This window comes from Anser brachyrhynchus (assembly GCF_964034855.1).
Source record: "Anser brachyrhynchus genome assembly, chromosome: 2".
NCBI lineage: Eukaryota > Metazoa > Chordata > Aves > Anseriformes > Anatidae > Anser > Anser brachyrhynchus.
Window position 1 is genome coordinate 14,455,753 of NC_137695.1, and position 22,009 is coordinate 14,477,761.

A 22,009-nucleotide genomic window follows, 5' to 3' on the forward strand; every position below is an offset into this window, starting at 1 on the left:
GATATTCAGTGCCCTGTATGCTACCTTCAGCATAAAACTGGGCCAAAAGCTATGAGGTACAGGGTATTAGTAGCCAACTATTTATGTCCTGTGTTGTTGATGGAACTTTTGAGCTGCCTCCACAACTTTGAGACAAGCTTTGACAGATGCAAGCCACAGCTGTACACAGAAGTGCTGCTACTGAGCTTGGACATTTTTCTAACTCATTCTGCCAGCTTAAAAAAAAAAAAAAAAAAAAAAAAAGAAACCAAGCTTAATTTATGGAGAAGGAAAACCATCTGTGCTGTGAAACATACTGGAGCTGTTCTCTAAAGTTTCTTTCCATCAGCCACCTCAGTATTCTACAAGTTGTAAATTAGTCTATAACTAACCCCCTTCCCAGGGCTACATCTCCCAACTTCATAAGAGAAAGACAAACTCCTTGCAGAGTGAGCTGTCATGTTTTGCAATTGCTAATTCATGATTCTCCTGGGCACGTTGTGGTAATTCTTCCTTCCCATATTTTCCTAGTTTAGTGTTCCTTACTTAAGGAAATCTTTGATTCTACTTCCTGTAGGACTTTTGCCTGAGAAAAGGTCCTAGCAGAAAACAAAAATTAATAGTAAGGTAAATCCCACTGTGGTGGAAAAGCAACATTCCTTCCACACTAAAACTAAATCAGCTGAAAAGTACTTTAATGTGTATTGCACTTGAGGGGGGTTCATGTGTGAACTTGAAAAGCTGTCTTACAGTGGTCAGAAAAATGTTTTGAGATGTCAGCTTTATGAAGTAACAGAATTATGTGAAATTGTGGCTGGGGCACTAACGTAGATAAGAAAACCCTTGAACTTGGCTAACTTCTGAAGTAGTTATTCATTTCAAACAATCCCAGCTGGTTTTACTGCTCCAGAACTATTGTAAAAGACTTCGATTGGGGAAAAAATCCAAGTAGACAATGGGTTTTGTATGTCAAGAGGTTTAAATCTTCCATTGGTGATCCTGGTCTCTAAATGAAGAAGTCCTCAGCATATTTTTATCTAAGAGAGAAGATAATCATGAAACTGCCAAATTTTAAGTTCGTTTATAGCTAGTCAAGAGTTTTCAAAGCTCATTACTACTAGGACACATCCAAAAAAAAAAAATCAAAAGAAATCCAAGGAAATTAATTGTTTTCTAATTAACTTTTGCCTTTTCAAGCGAATTATAGTGTAGATAAAACATAAGGATTTATTTTTAGTTATAAGATTGAAGTCAGAATTTTTGTCAATTCTGTGGGAATATTGAAAAAGTTTAAGGAAATCTTCAGTGAAATATTCACTCTTTATTACCCTGTTATATCTCAGCATGTTACTAGCAGACAACAAATACAACCTCTGCCAAAAAAAAAAAAAGAAAGCTGCAAAGTCATGTATCAAATCTAACAAGGGTGTCCTTCACAGGGAACTGTTCCTATACAGCCTCTAACATCCACCAACTGGCATAGGTTGCAACACCATGCAGTAGCTTATTTTACTCAACTGTGAATGAAAAAAACAGCACTCTCTCAGACTCCCTGACACTGAGTAATTACAGGCTCAGATTAAGGTCATCTAGTCTACCAATAAACCAAGAGCTTAAAAATGGATAGGAAATTATTTCCTACAGCTTGTGTTACTATTAGCTCCATCTGAGTTTATCAGTAAGATGGCAACACTGAGGCAAAAATAAAGGGATGTAATATGGGTCATGCTGAGGAAAAAGCCCTGGAGAAACTAAGAGAAAACAAGATGTAGGTTAAAGTTTGTATTTTGTTGCCATTTAAATCAACTTCTCTGAGTAAAAGGCTACTAAGACTCTAGCTAGGACATCAGCATAAAGTAGAAGCAAGTCCAGAAGGAGTTCATGCTAGATTCCAACAGGAGAAGGGGGGAGAAATGTTTGAGTTTTTTTATCTGTTTTTGTTTCCCCCTTTCACCTCTTTGCATATCCACCCCTCCCCACACTGCTTTCTTTTTTACCTGAATAAGATAACTATTCAAAAGAAAGCCTCAAAGAAAACATGTTGGTTAGCATTAATCATTTATCAGTGAGGACTCTCAGATTCAGGAGACTTTAGAGGAGAGAGACCCCAGAACCGGCCAGCACAAGACGCGATGCCCAAGCAGACACCGGAGGCTTCAGCTTGGGGTGACCCTAAAAAAGGAGCACCTTGGCCACTGCAGTACTGAGAGGAAGGACTGAAATTATTTCACAGCTGTATGAGACGAACTTGCAAAAGCTTGTTCTCATTTCACAATGAACATAAACAAAATCTTAGACTTTTAAAAATTTCACAAAATTGAATTGTTTTGACCACAGACTCACTCAGGTTGTACTTTTTATTTTCTCTTGCTTTTCTAGTATACTAAGTAAAAAGCTTTTTGCAGTAGCCATTTTGTTCTTATAAATCCCGAATAAAATCATAGAATCATTAAGGTTGGAAAAGACCTCTGAGATCATCTGTTCCAACCATCCTCCTACCACCACTATCACACACTAAACCGTGTCCCTAAGCATCACTTCCAACCTTTCCTTAAACACCCCCAGGGATGGTGAATCCACCACCTCACTGGGCAACCCGTTCCAATCTGTAACCACTCTTTCTGAGAAGGAATTTCTCCTGATTTCCAACCTGAACCTTCCCTGGCGCAACTTGAGGCCATTGCCTCTAGTCCTATCACTAGTTACCTGTGAGAAGAGGCCAACCCCCAGCATCCCACACCTTTCTTTCAGATAGTCAGAGCAATAAGGTCTCCCCTGAGCCTCCTCTTCTCCAGACTAAACACCTCCAGTTCCCTCAGCTGCTCCTCACAGGACTTGTGTTCCAGACCCTTCACCAGCTTCATAGACTTTCTCTGGACACGCTCCAGGGCCTCGATGTCCTTCTTGTAATGAGGGGCCCAAAACTGAACACAGTACTTGAGGTGCAGCCTCACCAGAGCAGAGGTGAATACAGAAGGATGATCAACTCCCTGGTCCTGCCCTCTATACTATTCTTGATACAAGCCAATCTTTCAAAAGAACATTAATTTCAACTCTTCTCATTGTCTTCCTAAATTTAAGATACAACTTTATCATGAGAAAGAGTAAAGAAAATATATCACAGCTCAGGCTACAGATCTGAAATCCACAGCAAATGCTTTTGATTACAGGACTAAAAGCATTTGTCACAGGTTAAGGAAGTAATTGATGTCTCTATGGGACCCAACCATTAGAGAACCCTGCAGAAACAACCAGAAGGCAGGTGACCACCATTCCAATAGTTCATAACTATTTCAGAAAACTAGATAGAACAATAAATCTCTTCCTTCCCAGGTCTCTACCAGAAAAAAGACTGGCTATTATCTTCAAGCAGGAGTAAAGATGGACAAATGCTGTGTAATATTCTTATGAGAAATACTGGATGTTGAAAACCATGTATGTGTCTGTAATCATTATCTACATAGGATCAAATTTTGCAACACTGATTTTTTGCAAGTTCTCTTCTCAGAGAGCCAAGAAAACTGCCTGAGTAAATCGCTGTTCAGTTAAACCAGACAAGATCACAACCATCAAGTGTTAAATGACAGAACTGGCAAGGATCCTCTCCGTATTTTACTGGTCTTTCCTTGCCCTTCCTTGCAGTTTCTAATACCACTCATTTTGTATAAAAATCCGTGAGAACAAAACTCCACCTAAATCCATGTTTTTGCATGCTTATCTTGTCTAAGGAACTGATTTTAAGCAAACTTTCCACAAAAACAAGGTTGTAATACCACCAGTCTTTGTGAGGATGGACACTGTCGTAGAAAATGTTTTGGCTGCAGGCCAACCCTCTCCAGGTGGTGAGAGGCAGAACTGGTAAGCAAGCATAAACTCTGCAGCGTGATGAACAGGAATATGTGATATAAACATAAGCTCAGCCAGTTAAGTATGCAGAAATTTGGGTTTGCAGGATTTGTTCAGCTGGTGTCAGAATCCTGTCCTTCCTTAAATGCCAGTCCCCTAAAAACCAGACTAATATAGAGCAGCAGAGTGTGACCTGTCTGCATAAGAATACAAAAGTGTAGAATTTCATAATGTAATGTGTAATCTCATAGCCATAGGGACAAGTAATTTATTAAAAGCAGAGCTATCATGATTACCCACCAAGACATCCAAATATTTACTGTCTTAAGGAATCCAGCACCTTCTAACACACACAGAAATAACCATCTTAAATATTGCTTCCAATGACTGTCAGACATCCACAGTACCAAGTACTGATCCACCCTTTCTCCAGCATTACAAAGCACCAGTTATCAGCACAGGGGGAGGTTGTCCCCTCTACCTGTCATTCCAAACTTGCAATACTACCGTGGTTCCTTACAATTCTCCTCTATCACTAACATGTAAGTGCAGACACAAGGTATTCAAGCAGCAAGGCCACAAAGGACATTAGTATCAAGGAAAGTATTCATACTGTGATTCTGACATGCAGGTCTTGGATACACGACCAAGTTATAACACATGCTCTGTGATGACTGGCCATATACATGTTCTTAAAACAGAAAATAATAATAATAATTAATAATAATAATAATAATAAAGTTTTCTATCTGTATCAACATGTTATGCTAAACCAAATCACCTCTTATATGTTTAAGTTTTGACTATGCAGAATGCTGCAGTACCCTCACTGATGTATTAGAGTTTGTTAAGCCACATTAACTTCATGATGAATCTTAAAACCTCGGGTCAGAGTCACATTGTGAAGGTTGTATTCCTTTACAATATTTAATACCATACTCACAAATGTCTTGTTCTGACACATTTAACAATGGTAATCAGATTTTTTCCTGTGATTACTCCCCAGACTTCATTAAGGTAACACACTGAACAAGATACAATAGATAGCAAAGGATAGCAGAATCTAACTCACCTTGTTAGATAAACTGACCAAGTACAGCATCATTATAAGTCTACTTGAAAGTTACCTTAAAAACAGACCTGGATTTACTGCAGTTTTGTGCTCATGAAGATGAGCCATTGCTTTTTCTGCAATGCTCTCTCTCACCAGAAGCTACTGAGTACTGCCAATCCACGCTGCTAGCTGATATTCATCAAGCAGCAGCCTGACTTCTTGTGCCTTATCCCTCCCTTAGGGAGCATCCTGCACCCCCACAAAAAGAAACACGGGAGCCCAAAGAACGCAAATAACAAAACATCCTTATCGCCCATGGAAGAACAGATATCAGCCTCACACAGTGATCACCTCACTTTGATCAGAGCTCCATACACCACTTACAGATGCCTAAAGCCAGTGTGTGTTTCTGACCCCCATATCTCTTCACATTACTCAGCAGCACACAGTATAATCCTGCAATGGTCAAGAGGACAACACGTGTTTGCCCACTTTTCCCAGCTTGGGCTTGTTGCCTTTATTGATTATGATCAGTTGCAAAGCCTGTGAATTCTGGGTGCTCCAGGGGTTTTCTTGACAGCTAACTGAGCCTGAGGCAAACACAGATTCATGCCGCTCCAAACAATCCTACCTGGGTTTCCTCCTCCTCCCCCTTCCACCGTGCACTGCGTTTAATGGTAATTGTTTATGATAAGGAGATTGTAATTAGGAACTTGTACTGGCATTAAGTGTCCAGCATTTCATATGCCAAGCATGTGCCACCAGCACAGTCAAGACACCTCCAAAGATTCTTTTAAATTTTTATGATTTTCTTACAGCAGAGAAAGAAACCCTTCCTTCTGTGCACGCATACATTTATGCAGCTTAACTCCATTTTCTTGTGACAGCTGATTCAAATACAACCCAAGTTACTAACACTGTACGAATGAAGTCCCTGGTTCTTTCCCAGTAAGTAGGAGACAAATGTCACAGAAACCAGTGCCGTGGGCTTTCAAAATGGCAGTCAAGCAGAGAAATTTAGGGTTGAGCATACGCACAGACAGCTAGCCAATGTCTCATTCCCAGCCTGGCATTCCTCAGGGGTTGAGAGACTGTGTGGTGAGCCCACCTTTGTATTTACTGTTCATGTTGCACAGATTATTAAACATTTCAGAATATAAGAAGAAGGTACGTAGATTATACAGCTCCCTTGCAAGCACACACAGCTCTTGAGTAATCCACGTGCACCCAGAGAAGGAAACACTCCTGTGAGAAGGGGAGTTTGGGGCTTTTAACAGGCAGCAGTGGGAAAGATAATTGGAGTCTTATGTTAACACTCTTTCTTTAAAAGGTGCTTATTCGTTCAAGCAATCAACATGTTGACTCATTTCTGTTTGGCTAGAGGTAATAGCTGTATTCTCCCATGTGTTCAGGTTTCAACAAAATTAGAGCATGAGTTAGGATTCTTCGCCCCTGGCTGACAGTGTTACACAGCTGTCAAGACAGTAGAAGGCGTTCTCCAGGTAAATGAGATCTGCATTGCTATGGCACAGTTCCTGCTAATCCTTTTATCTGATGTTGCCATCAGTAAGACCAACCAAGGAAGAAATACATGCCTTGCCCAAAATTATACTCTGCTAATTGAGTTTTCTTGCAAAACAACAAGTTTCTAGGGGGAAAAATAAATAATAATAACAATAATTAAAAAAAAATGCAACTGACAGAATTAATGCCTCAGCCTTTTGGACCACACTGCAAATATACAGAACAATACCACACCAGTCACATATTTTTACTGGATTTACAGAAGGAAAAGCCTAGTACTGAGCTAGTGTTACTTGTACAATTTTTACAGTTTAGATTGTTCTGAAAGATGGCTATTCAATTTCACAAAAAAAAAAAGTGCAATCACCATTCAGAATATGATGGGTTTCACAACAAATTATCAGAAAGTTTGTTGCAATCTTGAAGTTTTATTGTTCTGCCTAACTAAATGGAGCTCAGTAAAGAGAGGTGATTGAGAACCTCAAAGGCAGACTATGCATTACCCAGCTGTTATCTACTATGTCATATAGAGCAGAGTACTGCTAAGTGCCTAGAAATGCAGAGAATCCAACAGGCGTTGTGCTTAAGATCAAGAGGTTTGCAATATTTCAAGTCCACAGTATTAAGAAAAAGAGCCCAGAAGGTTTGGGAGCTGTACTGTGACTCTAGCTGCTTTCCCAAAACTCTGGGTCCTCTGTATCATAGTTAAGAGACATAGTTAGTATTGATGGCTTTGACCTTTGAAGCATTTCTATTCCTTTACAAAATCTATAAAATAAGGCTGTGATTTTTTTTTCCTTCCTGCTTCTCAGCTATGTTTCCCTCAGCTTCCAGAACAGAAATTAACAGAAATTGTTCCTCAGCTTGTCTCAGAGAAGAGCTATGGTTCCCTGCTTCTTCTATGCACCAAGATAACAGTGCAGACCAATTCGGCTCTCACAACAGATTGTTTCATCTGGTCAGTCAATACAGGTTCGCCATTCTTAGGAAAAAAATCAATCTTAGCTATTATGAGAAGCAATGTCTAAAGTATGATCAACAGCATTAAATAATAGAAGCAACCCTAATATTTAGGTTGCTTTTCAATTATGAAAGATTATGACCTTTCCCTGAGATAGCTTTGCAATGGAAGCCTTTGCTGCAGACCTTTGAAATTCAGCAGAGAAAGCCCTTGGGCTAAAGAAGTACTTTCCCCTTTGTCTAATGAAATTCCATGTGATTTTAGCTACAATCTCAACAGCTAACAAAAAAATAATTAAAAAAAAAAAATCTTTCTTTCTCTTGCATTCCCCAGAATATAAGAACAGCTGCAGTGAGTCAGACAAAAGGTCCATCTAGCTCAGTTTCCTGTCTTTCTGACAGTGGCCAGTTGCAGATGTTTAGGGAGAACATATAAAATATAGGGCATGCATACAGTGATATTCCCCTGTAAATCTCCCACTTTCTGGCAGTCAGCAGTTTAGGGACTTCCTGAGCCTAATTTAAAGCCCACTATTCTGTGTATATAATTAGATGGTATATTCCCCATGTGCATTACTTTGCATTTGTCAATATGAATTTTATCTGCCTAGTCTTTCAGTATTTTGGGATCATTGTGCAGCTCTTTAGACTCCATTTTTTATTTTTTTTTTGTGACTGAACCATTTTGTACCATTGTCAGTCTTTGTCAAGTCCCACTTCTTCCCTTTTTCTACATTACTTAGGAGTATCTTAGATGGCACGTTATGAAACAAATCCTGTAAGATTCAACCAGTAATCCCATGCCATTCTAAAAAATGACCATTTATGCTTAAACTTAACTTATATATATATATTCTTCATCCTTCATATCCTTTTGCTTAATAATATACTTTTAGTCACTTTACACTAGATTAACAGCTTTCATGACCTATTCTGTCAGGTTTCTTCCAGGTCCAAATTTAAAAGATCATCTATATTGTTTTAATTTATATTTTAAGAATCACTAAAAATAGATTAAGGTGAATTCCTGGTCATTGAGTCATTCCTTCTGCTCTAGGATGTTCCTATTTGTCTAAACTGTTTTTGAAGATCTCCAACTATAGAGAATCAAGCTTTCTTCCAGGAAGTATATATAAGCACTATACCTATTTTACCAAAAAAAAAAAGTCTCAATATCTAACTTGAACCTTTCCTGATAAACTTTCCTTCTTGCTTAGCCACCATAGACATGGCAAAAATATTATTTTCTTCCATTTTGTCTAAAGACTGGAAGACTATAATCATATACTCAGCCTCAGTGTATTCCTCATAAGACTGATAGTCCAATATTTTCCTGTAGGCAATGCCTTTCTCCCTGGCACATGATCAGTCTCCTGTTCTTATTTGGACTGACAGGGAACAGGAACCCAGAGCTCACACATGCTTCCCTCCACCTGAAGATTTACCTCAGTAGAGTAAAGCAGTCATTAGGTTCTGTCCTGTGAACTTCTATGATCTATCTCACTTCCTCAGTTGCCACTGGGGATTAATTTAGGAGCAAAAAGCTCTGATGGGGATTTACAAGCTTTTTAATGTCATTCTGAAATAAGCACATTGGGATTTTTAACTGAACTACAAATTACACACAACTTTTTCAAATTCTGCCTAATTAGGGGATCAAAAAACAGGGGTGTCTGTTCTCTAAACTACAAATAATGTTCATAAAATTGCAGCTGCTATTTATACCCTTTTCACATTACAAAATGACTCCAGCCATTTGATTCAAAAATACCTACACAAATGTTTTGTGTTCAAAAGCAGCTGGAGGGTGAAAGCATCTTTGGTTTGAGCATGGCTGGTCTGTGTAATTCCACTGCCTGATCAGTCTGTAAAGTACGATAAATCCTCTTTTTTTCCCTGATACAGCCTCTGGACACTCATAATACACCATCTGCCAAACAAAAGGACTCCCTTTGGCATCTCTTGCAGGGGACACAAAACTTGAATGTAATAAGGGGATTTTTCTATTCAGAATATTGAGCAGAGATGCTACCTACAGTCCTTGTTGGCTCTTTCCTTTCTAGACCACAAAACACAGACAGTATTACTACTGGTGAACTGATGCTTAATCTTCACTTTCATGTGTTAGCTTTTCAAAACTGAATTCATACACATGGATGACCCTGCAGCCAGCATAGGAAAAGAAATTATTTGGAACGATGTTGAATTATTTTTCTACCATTTAATATTTTTAGTTTAACATATGCTCCTGTATTGGAAAGCATGTTTGTGTGCAGAAATTGTCTAGGCAAAGCTGGATGTTTCAGAAAGTCACCAGAAATATAAAGCAATTGAAACTCTTGATTTAAGGACCTCATGATCCTGTCAAACAAGAATAAATGAAGCTTTCTGGAGAAATAGGGGCGGTTGCTTTAAACTTACACCTTCTCTTTCACACAAAGCTGCTTGTGCCATACCTCACATTTACAACAAGGTATATTAGCCTGAGATTTGTACTAAAATAAGTAACTATTGAATTTATAAAATCTAAGTGTTCTAAGTAGGAATCAAGGCCTTATTTGCTAAAATGTTAGCAGGGCAGATAATCCAGTACCTCAGCTCTTTCAACCAGCAGGCATGCTGAAATCTCTGCCAGTCCTTGCAGCATGAAGCACACATGGTTTGCAACTAAGGCCTGGATTTTGCTCAGCTAATGCCTCTGACCAAGATCCTCAGTCTTGGATCATACCTATCAAAGCCAGACTTGGTACAATAAACATATACCTAGTTATGAATTTTTACACTTGGTAGCTAACTAGCATACTGTAACATATTATTATTATTGTTAGCTAGGAATTATTATTTCTGCAACTGCTGGTTTCCTGGGTAAAGATCTCACTGGCAAAGCAAGGCAATGCTTAGCTGTACAGTTCATTGGTTAATGATTCCTTATGCTTAGAAGCCTGGTTGAAGATGTTGGGCAATTGGTTGCCCCATATTAAAAATAAATACATAAATAAAAATCTCAGAATAAGTCTTAAAGTAATTCAGCCAAATCTTCAAAATCCAAGCTGAATGAAGGTCTGTCCAAACTGTTTCTTATTAGGTACTGCAAAATGAAGGAGTTGATAAATAAATTTTGACTAGAGAGTTGAGAATATAGTTCTTGGTGTTTAGCTTTATCATCTTCACTTGACTGTGTAAAGTATCTGAATCATGAACTCTACACCCCTGATCTCTGAGACAACCACACAGCACAACTTTCCAGTCTAACCCCAGATATGTGCAGAAGAAAAGATGATGGGACAGCAAAAACCATGTAATTTCTCAACCTGGTTTGAGATTGCTAAAGAAAGATCAGATTTTCAACACAAAATTTAAAACATTTTTTTCTCAAAGTATTAATTTATTAAATAAAATTTTTTAGGTTAGTTGCTGATGTTCCTAAACTCATGTCAGCATTATAGACTGCCATGAGCATACAGTGTAAAACCAGCAGTCAGAAATGTTGTTATTCCAAATGATGATCTGCTCTGAAATTGCCGTGTTTATAAGTTGCAACTTTCAAAATGCTGTGATGCTGGAGGTTTAAACAAAAGTTTTGTAGACATTTGTGTTCACTGTTCACCATGTTTAACTTTTTGAGAGGAGGATTCAATAACAAAAATCAGTGAACTGTACATAAGCAGTCAGTCCGTGCAATATATCCCACACACTACAGCCACGTTACATGTACTGAACACATGCTATATGCACAGTCCATGTGCCAAATCTCACCATGCAATACTGCATTGGCACATATTGTCCTGCTCCAGGTTCCATCACTGTGTGACACAGCTTTAGCTCTGCTCCCTTCCAGCCCCACCAATACTGAGCACACCGCCTTAGCCTCCTAGCCAGGTAGAAGCTAGCTGAAACGTAAATACTAGTTGGCAAATTTTCAGAGTAATTTTATCAGGCTTTACATTTCATATCTCTTTGATATTAAATGCAAGGTAATCGGATTACCTAATAGCCCAAACAGGTGGCACTGCACAACTACAGAGTTCCTTAAAATCACTTTGGAGCTCCAATATTAGAAATATGCTACTCAGCTCTACTTCCCCTTCAGTGAAATCCAAATTGCTTAAACACAATTGTGAAGTAAATTCATAACCAAAATACATGTTAATGTGTATTTGATACATTGACTTCCTTTAACCTTCACCATTTAAAAAGAACTAATGGAGAATTATTTACTTTTTTTTTAGAACATTAGAGGAGAAAGAACAAAAAAAAAAAAACTTAAGCATTCATACATTCCATCCCCTTTTTCCATGGAACACTTCCAATCTTCATTTTCATTCCTTCTTTAATGTTGGCAAGGAGAAATTAATTGCATTAATTCTTTAATTCTTCAACTAAGGAATCTAACTTTGATTTTTAAGATATGGCAGTTTCCTAATTAATTTCATTTGAGAACTTTCTTCCCTAAAAAAGAACTTCAGGCAAGGTTATATGTAACTACATATTTTGCCTTTGTTTGGAATCCTTGCGGCACTTTTTTTTTTAGCACTTTCAAAGTAATTAATGAAGTCAAAAAGTCTCTCATGACATCACATTCCAGCCATGCTAAATCCTCCTGCTTTAATATCCACTCTCTGAACCTGGAGTAAATATGTGGAATTTAGCTTAGCTCAGTAAAATAAATTAGTGCAAGAAAAATCAGGTCCATCATGTGCTTTATTCTGTAGTCTTATACACTTTCATGAAACTTCATGCCAGTAGTGTATCTCTCCCAAGATAAATATAGCAGTATTTTATACAACTGCAAAAAGGTTAAAATAAAGTGAGGCAGGAAAACCTGGCTTTTTGCCAATTTCAAATAGCACAGAAATATGTTATTCTTATCCACTGCAGGTTTACAAATTTTGCTGTGAGCAAAACACATTTTGCTGCATCCTTCCCTAAGTAATTTTCCCAGGGTAGAATATGGTTCTTCCTTGAAGAATTTTCTTTGCAAAAAAAAAAAAAAATGGTAGAGCTTTTTTTTTAAGCTTTTTTTTTCTTCTTCTTCTTCTTCTCATTAAAGACAGTTTTGTGGAGTACATTACAATGAAATACCCTCTCCTAACCACCTAATTATGCCAGCATTTATAGAAATCAGAGACAGGCAGTGGCAAAGTAACAGTTCTAAATTCTTCCCTAAAGGTTCCTTCTCTCCACACTTCCCCAGCCTGCTGGAGCACATGCTTGCTCAGTTGCTTAGAGACATACACCTGAGGATGCCAGAAGATTCTGCTTTTTGAACTGGAAGTCAGGGAAAAAATCTTCATTTTGGTGAAATACAAAAATCCTCAAACCATCTTTCCCAAGGAGTATTAGTATCACATTGCCCAAAAAATTACATTATTCTTTAGCAACACTGAGACTAGCTCTGCTCTCTCACAACTGTTAATTCATTGCAACTGGGGCACCTCCTGAAGCAGGTGACTATATGTCTGCCACTTGTTATACAAAATAAGGAGCAGATGCCTTTTTATGTGAACAATATGAGAAAAGTCCCTCCTTCATGCTACTGAGGGATATTTATACCACAGGTCATGTAGTTATCTTAAAGCTAGTTAGTTCATTTGGCCAAGTAGCACAGAGCTCAGCATGGACAACAAAAGCCTATGAAATAGAAGCCCTAAGAAATAAAGTAAATATTCAATAAGTAGCCCAAATAGAGCTCGCAACTGCTATGACCAAAGTGCTACTGGGCCCTGGGCTAGTTTGCTTAAAGCTGCTAAGGAATGTCTTAATTTATGGGCCATGTCCTCAGCCTTCTTTAAAAGCTCTTTTCCTTTCTGCTCCACCCTGACTGGATGCAGAATTACCAAGGCACTGCTGTTGATTTATTTTTTGTGTGAAGTTGGCAAAATCACATATGTCCAGTAGTTAATTTCTTCCTCTGTAGCCCTTTCATTCCATGCCAGTGAGGATGTCTTTTGTTCCCTGACCTGACATGCTGAAAGGTTTGCTTTCTTTGTTTTTTGCTTTTTTAGATTATACAAAATTAAAAGGAGTTAGATCTCCTCATTGTAAGTTAAACAGCTCACCAATACTTTGCTGCTAATAAAGCACTTTCCAGATGCAGAGAGGGCATGGAGAGAAAGGTGGCATCTTCTTCTGTAATGGTTGTTAGGGAGGCTAGAGAAAAGACTTGTAAATCAGTAGCTTAATCTGTTACAGTAAATTGGATGCTTTTCTATTCAATCCTTCTCAGTACATAGACAAAAATAAAGAAAAAAAAAACTAATAGGAAAGGTAAACAAAATTTTAAAACAGTTCTCCTCAGCAGAGTCAAGGTGATAAACCTGCTGCATTTAAAAATAATAATAATAATAGACTTCCCAAGTCACTAAAAAATAGCACATTAATATATTTAATCAGATGAATAAACATAAGAGAAGTTTGAAAGAAAAGTTGAGGCCAGGGGCTCCAAGGCTAACATTAACTCCTAGCTGTCAGAAAACTACTCAGTGCTGGTACAGGAGGATGGAACAGCTAGAAGACGGCTGAAAGCTGAACTATGATTTCTGCTTGGGCATTGAAGTCTCACTCCCCTCAAGAGAGGGTGTGCTTGGAATACTTCATGGTCCTCTTCATGAGCTGTCAACCTTCTAAGGACTATTTGCACCTAATTCTACCCCAACACAAAATTTCAAAGACCTGACTCCAGCCCAATGCAGTGAATGTGCCCACACATTCACAAATATGATGGTTCTCTAACTTAAATTTAACCTGAGGCCACCAGAACTGTAGGCAGGCACGTATACATCTATGGGACTGGCAAGGTTCTGAGGTAGAAGCCATACTCAACTCTGTACTGTCAGAGGAAGATATCTAACACATGCTATTCGGTGGGTTACACATTCCCCATTGTCTTCTGTCTAATTCCACAATTAGCTAGGAGGCCAACAACACATATCCAATAGTATCAGAGCTAAAGTTTATAACTCGTGATTCACCAGGACATTTTTTTTTCTTTTATATGATGGAAAACCAGACAGCATTGCTGAGAATTTCAGTGTTGAATATACTTTGGCAAACGGCATGCACACTCTACTCTATGAACTTTCCCCTGCTGAACAAATCATGCCTTCCAACTATAACAGAAATGAAAATGTGCCATGCAATATATATAATGTGTGAGTAAAATATATAATATTTTTCACATAAAATATGTGAAAATGTATAAGATGTATGCACAGTCAAATGCAGAGTCTAACCTCAAATGCAGCATTTAGGTTGCTCAATCAACCCCTCAAATCAGGAAATTCCAAGAGGTAATGGGCCATGGTCCTCCCTTCTATAACTCCATTGAAGCTACTTTGCATTCCCAGAACTCACTGAAATAAAACATATAAAGCATTTCTATTCAGTTTGATTTATTAATATTTGTATAACTTAATTCATGCTTGAGACTAGTAGGAGATTCTATAGGGACATGTTAACATCATGATGAAACTGAGCTAATTTCTTCCTCGATATAGAATCTTTGCATGAAAAACCTGAAATCAAGACAAAGTGTTCCATAAGACCAGTGAAGAGCTTAAGAGCTCAGCGGTTAGGCTAATTTCCTCTCTCTCGTACAGATTTCTGTGCAGCCTTTGGCAAGACACCTGAACCTTCATGTAATATTCAATTATTAGCACATTCCATATAGAACGACTCCATTTCAGCTTGAGCTACTTTAATTCCTTCTGTGAGGACAATGGAACAAGCCAAGCTTGAATTTGGCATCAGTCACATTTTTTACTTATTTGAATACTTATTTTTAACTCACATCAACAGCAGCATACTTTTCTCACACTGTCATAACAGAAGTAGCCCCTCTAATGTATTATAAAAATTCAAAACAGACTCACTAGTCATGGAAAAAGTCAATCTGAAAGAGCTTTTAGAGGGGTTAGAACAACAGTTTCAACTTGTGAAGGAAATTTTGGACATTTACCCCATTGACTTCACTGTGGTCAAGATGTCACCTAACATTTCTGTTATGTTAGCTGTGACTGTTACATTACACATGCAGTTGATCAGGAAGAAATACAGTTAAGTTTTGTTAAAAATATTTAAAGAAATTAAAAAAAAAAAAGATATTGGTCTTCATTTCTATTGATTTCTTTTCACGAAACGAGACATGCAAGAAACATTTTCTATTGCATTTTAGTTCCTGCTTTTCTTTTCTCCTACCATTGAAAGAGTTAAGTGTGAAATGCTTAATATTTTTAGGTTTTATTAATTTAAATTATATTTAATAGTAATAATATATAAAATAGTATGTTATTTATTTGGACAATACCTTTTAGTTTTCCTCTAGCTTAGTTTCCCAGTGAAGGAAAAAAAAAAAAAAAAGAAAAGCTGATCAACATTAGTTAAGCAAGCTGCAGTCTGAACTCCTGCAAAATACTTCCCTAAAATTGCAAATGCTTCAGTGTTTGCTTACAGAAGTTAAGCTGTAACGTATTTGGAAAAAAAAAAAAAAGTTATAGGCACAATAGAATAACTCCAAATTAGTTTGTATCACAAATAAAATTTTCCTATTACTTTTATTATTTTAATGTAACTTCTGGACTGAATATTTCATATGCTTTCACATATTTATCTCATATACATACGGATTTTAGTGTAGACTCTCACTTCTCTAAAATACATAATATACTTGTCATATTTAGAGATGCATAATTCCTTTGACAAGTACTCACAGCTCTACTGAATTGTACTGTAACATTATGAAATCAGTATCCTTACAATGGAGGTGGCTTTTAAAAATACACCATACAACTGCTTTCTGAAATATGGCAAAACTTTTATATCATACTAATGTTATCCGGGATCTAACTGGGATAGCCAAAATATGTGTATGATATCCCTTTTTGATATGTATATATGATAGAACTAGTTATAGATGCTCTGCTTTCCTTTTCATAAGCATTTCTATACTAGTGTAAACACAGAATTAAAAATGCTATAAAATAAATGGGAGAAAATCCACTGATATTTCTCAACCTTAAAGTCTGAATTTTTAAAGATGTCAGATTTCACATTCTGTTTGTGTTCTGAGAGATTTTCTTGTCTCTAGAATTGTCAACATCTTGCTAAATAAGTATGAAGAGCATTTGCAAGGCTGTCACATACAAAAATAGCTGGTTAAACTCTCTTTTGTATGAAAATAACTGGTGGAAAACACTGTCCATCATTATATCAGTGCAATAGGACTGATTTCACTGGAGATTTCATGTATGCTCTGTAACTGAGGAAAATATCAGGAATGGAGATTCTTTTGTTTTGCAGATCCAAGTTGCCCCAAGAACGTGACACAAATCCAAAGAATGCTCCTGAGTGCTTCATTTTACATTGGAATCTCTAATTTAGCTGATGGATGTGAAAAAGAACATGTAGCCAGATGGCTCCAAAATGACAATACAAGAGGATGGAAAAGAGTACATGTATTCAAAGTAAGGCCAGTGTTCACGTGTGCTCAAAATTAAAAACCATACTCAAGGTAAACAGCTGCGTACCATCATATAATGTGGCCAAAAATACTTGAGAAGTGATTGTCCCTCTGCAATCAGCACTGGTGAGACCACTTCTTGAGTACTGTGTTCAGTTTTGGTTCCCTCACTACGAGAAGGACATTGAGTTGCTTGAGCATGTGTTGAGGAGAGCAACGAAGCTGGTGAAGGGACTAGAAAACAAGACTTATAAAGACTGGCTGTGGGAATTCAGGTTGTTTAGTCTGGAGAAGAGGCTGAGGGGAGACCTCATCACTCTCAACTACCTGAAAGGAAGTTGCAACAAAGTGGGTGTTGGTCCCTTTTCTTAGGTGACAAATGATAGGACGCGAGGCAATGGCCTCAATTTGTGCCAGGGAAGGTTTAGACTGTATATCAGGAAGAATTTCTTTATTTAAAGGGTGCATAGGTATTTGAACGGGCTGCCCAGAGAGGTGGTGAAGTCATCATCTCTGGAGGTATTTGAGATGTGTGGATGTTGCACATTGTTTAGCAGTGGACTTGTAGTGTTAGGTGGATGGTTGGACTTCATGATCGTTTAGGCCTTTTCTAACCTAAATGATTCTATGATTCTATGTCTAATTAAATTAATTTGGTAAGAGTTATGAACAAGCCCTTGCTCATCCATAAAAAAAAATAGCTAAAAATAACGTTATTGTTAATTATAGAGTTTTAAAATCATGTGATATATGACAAGTTATCTCATATATCAAGTTTGAGAATCACCTGATATGTAAAAGCAACTTTAACATGACCTTATGTTTTGTATTTCTTGCTAGGAGCATGTGGTATGTTATTGGTTCATTAAAGATGTCCCCTGACTGCCACACTCAAGAGGTCCCTCCGTTAACAGAACTCGTCTGCTGCTTCTTTTGCCAAGAGTGACCACTAGGATGGACAAAGTCCTCCTGTTTCACAAGCCCACAACTGTCCACTGTTCCCTCCTATGTGACTTGCAATGGTCTGAGAAAAGATTGTTTTCTAGCCAAGTAGGAAAAGACAAAGTAATCCACAGTGTTAGGAACAGGAGCCAGAAAACGGAATTTCCTCTTTCACAAGGAATTGACCTCCTGAATGGTTGAGAGAGGTAAATAGCTACTGCACACAGGTCTCAGTGCAATGTAGGGATGCAGAATCTCTGAAATACCCTTAAAGCATTGGGATATAATCACATGTAAATCGCTATATATCGATATAATCGATGTAAATCACAAATGAGAAAGCTCCAAATTGCCTGGAAATATGGAGAAGTGATAGGTGTCAGGCCATTCCTGACAGACTCAGACATATCAATGCCAGAGAAAATGCTTCCCAGCCTTCTCAGCTAAAACTACAGTCAAAGCAGAAAGGAGTATGCATAGTTACCAAGAAGACAGCTGACTTATTTAGTCCCCCAAATTGTCTTCATTTGAATTAAAAATACTTTCTAAGAAATAAAAAGACCTAACATTTTTCTGCATTTTTAATTTTTAAAAATAACAGCATTCAAATATTATGACATTCTTCTAGACTGGCTTTTCATTTGCTCATTTTTTTGGTTCCTTAATTATGAGATACACATCTTTTACTATAATGCACCGTCTGCAGAAACAAACATGTTAATTGTGTACACATTTCTGGCTTGTGCGACATGTCTAGTCAGCTCCCAAAGAAAATGAATGCAGTTTCATGTACCACAGGTTTGAGTAAAAATATGAAAGTTGTAGTGGAGGGTATTTACAAAGGCCATCTTCAGCCTCAGGGGCTAACCTCCTTCTGCAATATCTCCTGGCTACTCCTTTGAAATACCCTCTGCTGGAGCCACTCTTGCTACAGAGCACAGGGACAGCTTAGGAAGAAAAAGCCCCAAGGCTAAATTAGCTGTTGTGAACACCCCACTTCTAAACACGCAGGATTTTTCATTATGAGATTAAAGTTCAGCTAGGTTTTAAATTCATCATATGCTCATGGACTGATGTCTTGATGTTGCCTCCAAATCCTTCTACAGCTAGAGTTCCTCTCACTAAGCTCATTGCAAGTAGCTACAAAACCCATATATATCACTCTATTCTACCTGAGTTGAAATATCAGCAACACAACCTTCCTGAAGTCTGTAGCATTAGCAAATACTGCAAACCTAGAGCTAATCATAGAAAACATAACACTAAATGTATAGAGCCAATGAATGCTCTAAGAGATCACTCTGAGGCCACACAAGATGGACAGACAAACTAGCTTCTTTTGACAGTGCTAGAAATGTTTCAATAGTCACTTTTTGCATGCACACGCAAGTACAGTATTTTTGCATTGAAATGTTCTTGCAGGCTAATCAGAGCCATCATTTAGAACAAATTCATGCTTCTCCTAGCTATGTTCTACTATGTTCATTCTTGTTGCCTTAACCAAATCCAGTTTTCAAGAGGATGCCAAGTCCTTGATGGAAACAGTCTTTTATTGTATGTTAATCAATATACTGGAAGTAGATTGGGCTTATATAGGAATAATTAATCACAGTTTACATTTAGGTCATTCAGCACATTTAATACTCACACACAAACAACATATAAAGATATATGGCATTAAAAACATCATTTTGACACAATTCAAGAAAATATAAATTAAAAGCATCCTAGGTCATTTAGAGTCATCTTTCTTCCATTAATTTTAATGGACAGGATGGACCAGATTCATAAATGGTTTGCAGTGACAATTTCAGAGAAGTCATTTGAACCATATTGATTTACTTCTGCTAGGCATCAGGGTATAGATCTCCCAGAGGAGAATCAGTTTGTTAATCAACATGAAACTATGTTGGAAAAATGCTCTCTTTTGGTGAAATCATATTGATCAAAAACCTTGCATTACACCTTTTCTTTCAAATGTTTCATTTTTACTGGTCTCACCTTGCCTGAACACCAAAATATTTAACTCCCTTTAAAACTGAAAGAAGTCACATAAGTAAGGTCCTTTAAACGAGCACACAATTAGTCAGTTAACTCAAAAGATTTCTGAGAACATTTATATTCTTAGAAAATATTGCTGTTAAAAAACAGATATAATAAGAAATTCTTCACTCAGAGGGTGGTAAGGCACTGGAACAGGTTGCCCAGAGAAGTTATGGATGCCCCATCCCTAGAAGTATTCAAGGCCAGGTTGGATGGTTGGATGGGGCTTTGAGCAAATTGGTCTGGTGGGAGGTGTCCCTGTCCATGGCAGGGGGGTTGGAACTAGATGGTCTTTAAGGTCCCTTCCAACCTGAAACACTCCATGGTTCTATGATTCTATGAATCACAGAACAAATAAGTTAGATGAAACCTATGAAGGCCATCTGATCCAATGCCTGCTCAACACAAGGCCAGTTTTGAAGTGACAATTCTTCATTAGGTTAGGTTGCATTGTAAATGCCATCCATGGGACTGAGTTGCGCACAACACGTTACACCTATTTAGCTAGAGGCATTTTTTTATAAACAGAACAGATCTGGGGCACTGATGAACTGTTAAACAATTCATCCATTCAGGAACGATTTTTGTGAGCATGATGGGCCCAGCACCAGTGAAGGTAAGGGACACAGGAATGCCTGAAGTTGTCATCTCCATGACCCACATATCAGTCTTAATAAGTATTTACTCTTACATGTTTGTTGTTTTGTGGACTCTGAAATTCAATTGATATGTTGAGTGATTGCTTTGCAGGTTTCTAAAACGTCTGATGTGTGGGACAGAAATTTTTTGTTATTTATTTATTTTTGAGCTTGCAGCAACAGTGGATGGCTAATCCTTCTGGAATAGCAAGCCTGATTATATTGGGTAAAAGCTGTTTATTTTTTCCAAATAAAATATAAGTGTAAATATATATCTGCATGTAGGCTAAATCTGTGTGGAGACAAGAAATATTATTTAATTGGTTTGTGCTGATAACTTGCTATATTTTTATATTTTAATAAAACATCATAGCACAGTTGTGACTTTTCATCTCCTTAGTTAAGTGGAGAATACCACATAGACTATTTTTTTACTTACAAATCTATCCAAGTAAGAATTTGAAGACAACACAGTAAGATATTCTGCCTGCTAATAACAGGTCGAAAAGCTTTGTAATCTGTAAAATAACCAGGGCAAACGATTGGGGAAAAAACCTCCAGGGGTCCTCTAAAAAAAAGTTGTTTCAGTTTATAGCTATGATCCTTTTATTTTCTTTTTCCCAACTACATTTTACTATACGTTCTGGTGGTATGTAGTGATTCTATAGTGGCTAAAGCAATGTGTTTCCGTCTTTCAGAGGACCTTTGTTATCTTCGGCATTGTAAAGAAGACCCCTCTGGAGAAAAGGGCATTGAGAGGTGAATAATTTGGCATGTAAAAGACATCACAGCACAAAGTCGCAATATTGGGATACAGCTAGAACACTCATTAATCTCATCTCATTAAAACTGCTTGAGATATTTCATATGCACCCAGCCTTGCAACCATTTCCTGGACTATGTGCTTTTAACACCTTGCTCCTTTCTTTGTGTACCTTCAGCACTCCCACTTTTTATCTCATCAGCCATGAACTTCTCACCTTTGCCTTTAAGAGCCTGCTCCTGCTAGCTCTCATGGACTAGCAAAATGTTGCCCACATCTTAAATTCACAAACAAGTATTTTCACATTTCAAGTCCCTGACAGTGGCTAGGCAGCCAGCGCCCTGAGATCATTGCCACACATGAGGCTCTGCATTGACTCGTCTCTTTGTGCTTCCTCTGGTTTCAATGGACTTACCTGTTGTGTCTGTCTTGCCGTGTGGTGAAGAATTTTCTTCTGAGTGTTTGCAGACCACGTAGTACATGTGGGTCAGGGAGCACTGAATGTGCAATAGTAGCATACAGCCAAGGAGTGATAGATAAATATTTACTCACAAGAAGCTAATAAATGCAATGTTTATTGCGTATCCTCTTCTGTAAAAAAACAATGAAGGATATTTAAGATACTAAGATTTGCCTTCAATATTTTATAATAGAAATTAAGCAAGTGATAGGACTGTTGTTTATTTGCTAATGTTCCCCCAAATAAAAAATTACTGCTTGTTATGAACATTTTGATGAATTTAACCAATTTTTAATTAATGTTTTTTTCTGGCTTTGAAAAGATATATGCTTAAATGCTTAAA

General features: G+C 37.6%; 1 protein-coding gene across 1 annotated transcript in view; it reads right to left on the bottom strand.

The window, feature by feature from the left end:
• LOC308190043 (uncharacterized protein) overlaps window positions 1-22,009 on the bottom strand; it is a 316,509-nt gene that overhangs the window by 141,570 nt on the left and 152,930 nt on the right. The window contains exon 9 of the mRNA XM_080580892.1: window positions 21,622-21,797. Coding sequence (XP_080437018.1) covers window positions 21,622-21,724 — 103 coding nt within the window. The 5' untranslated portion in view covers window positions 21,725-21,797. The remainder of the gene's footprint in view (window positions 1-21,621; window positions 21,798-22,009) is intronic.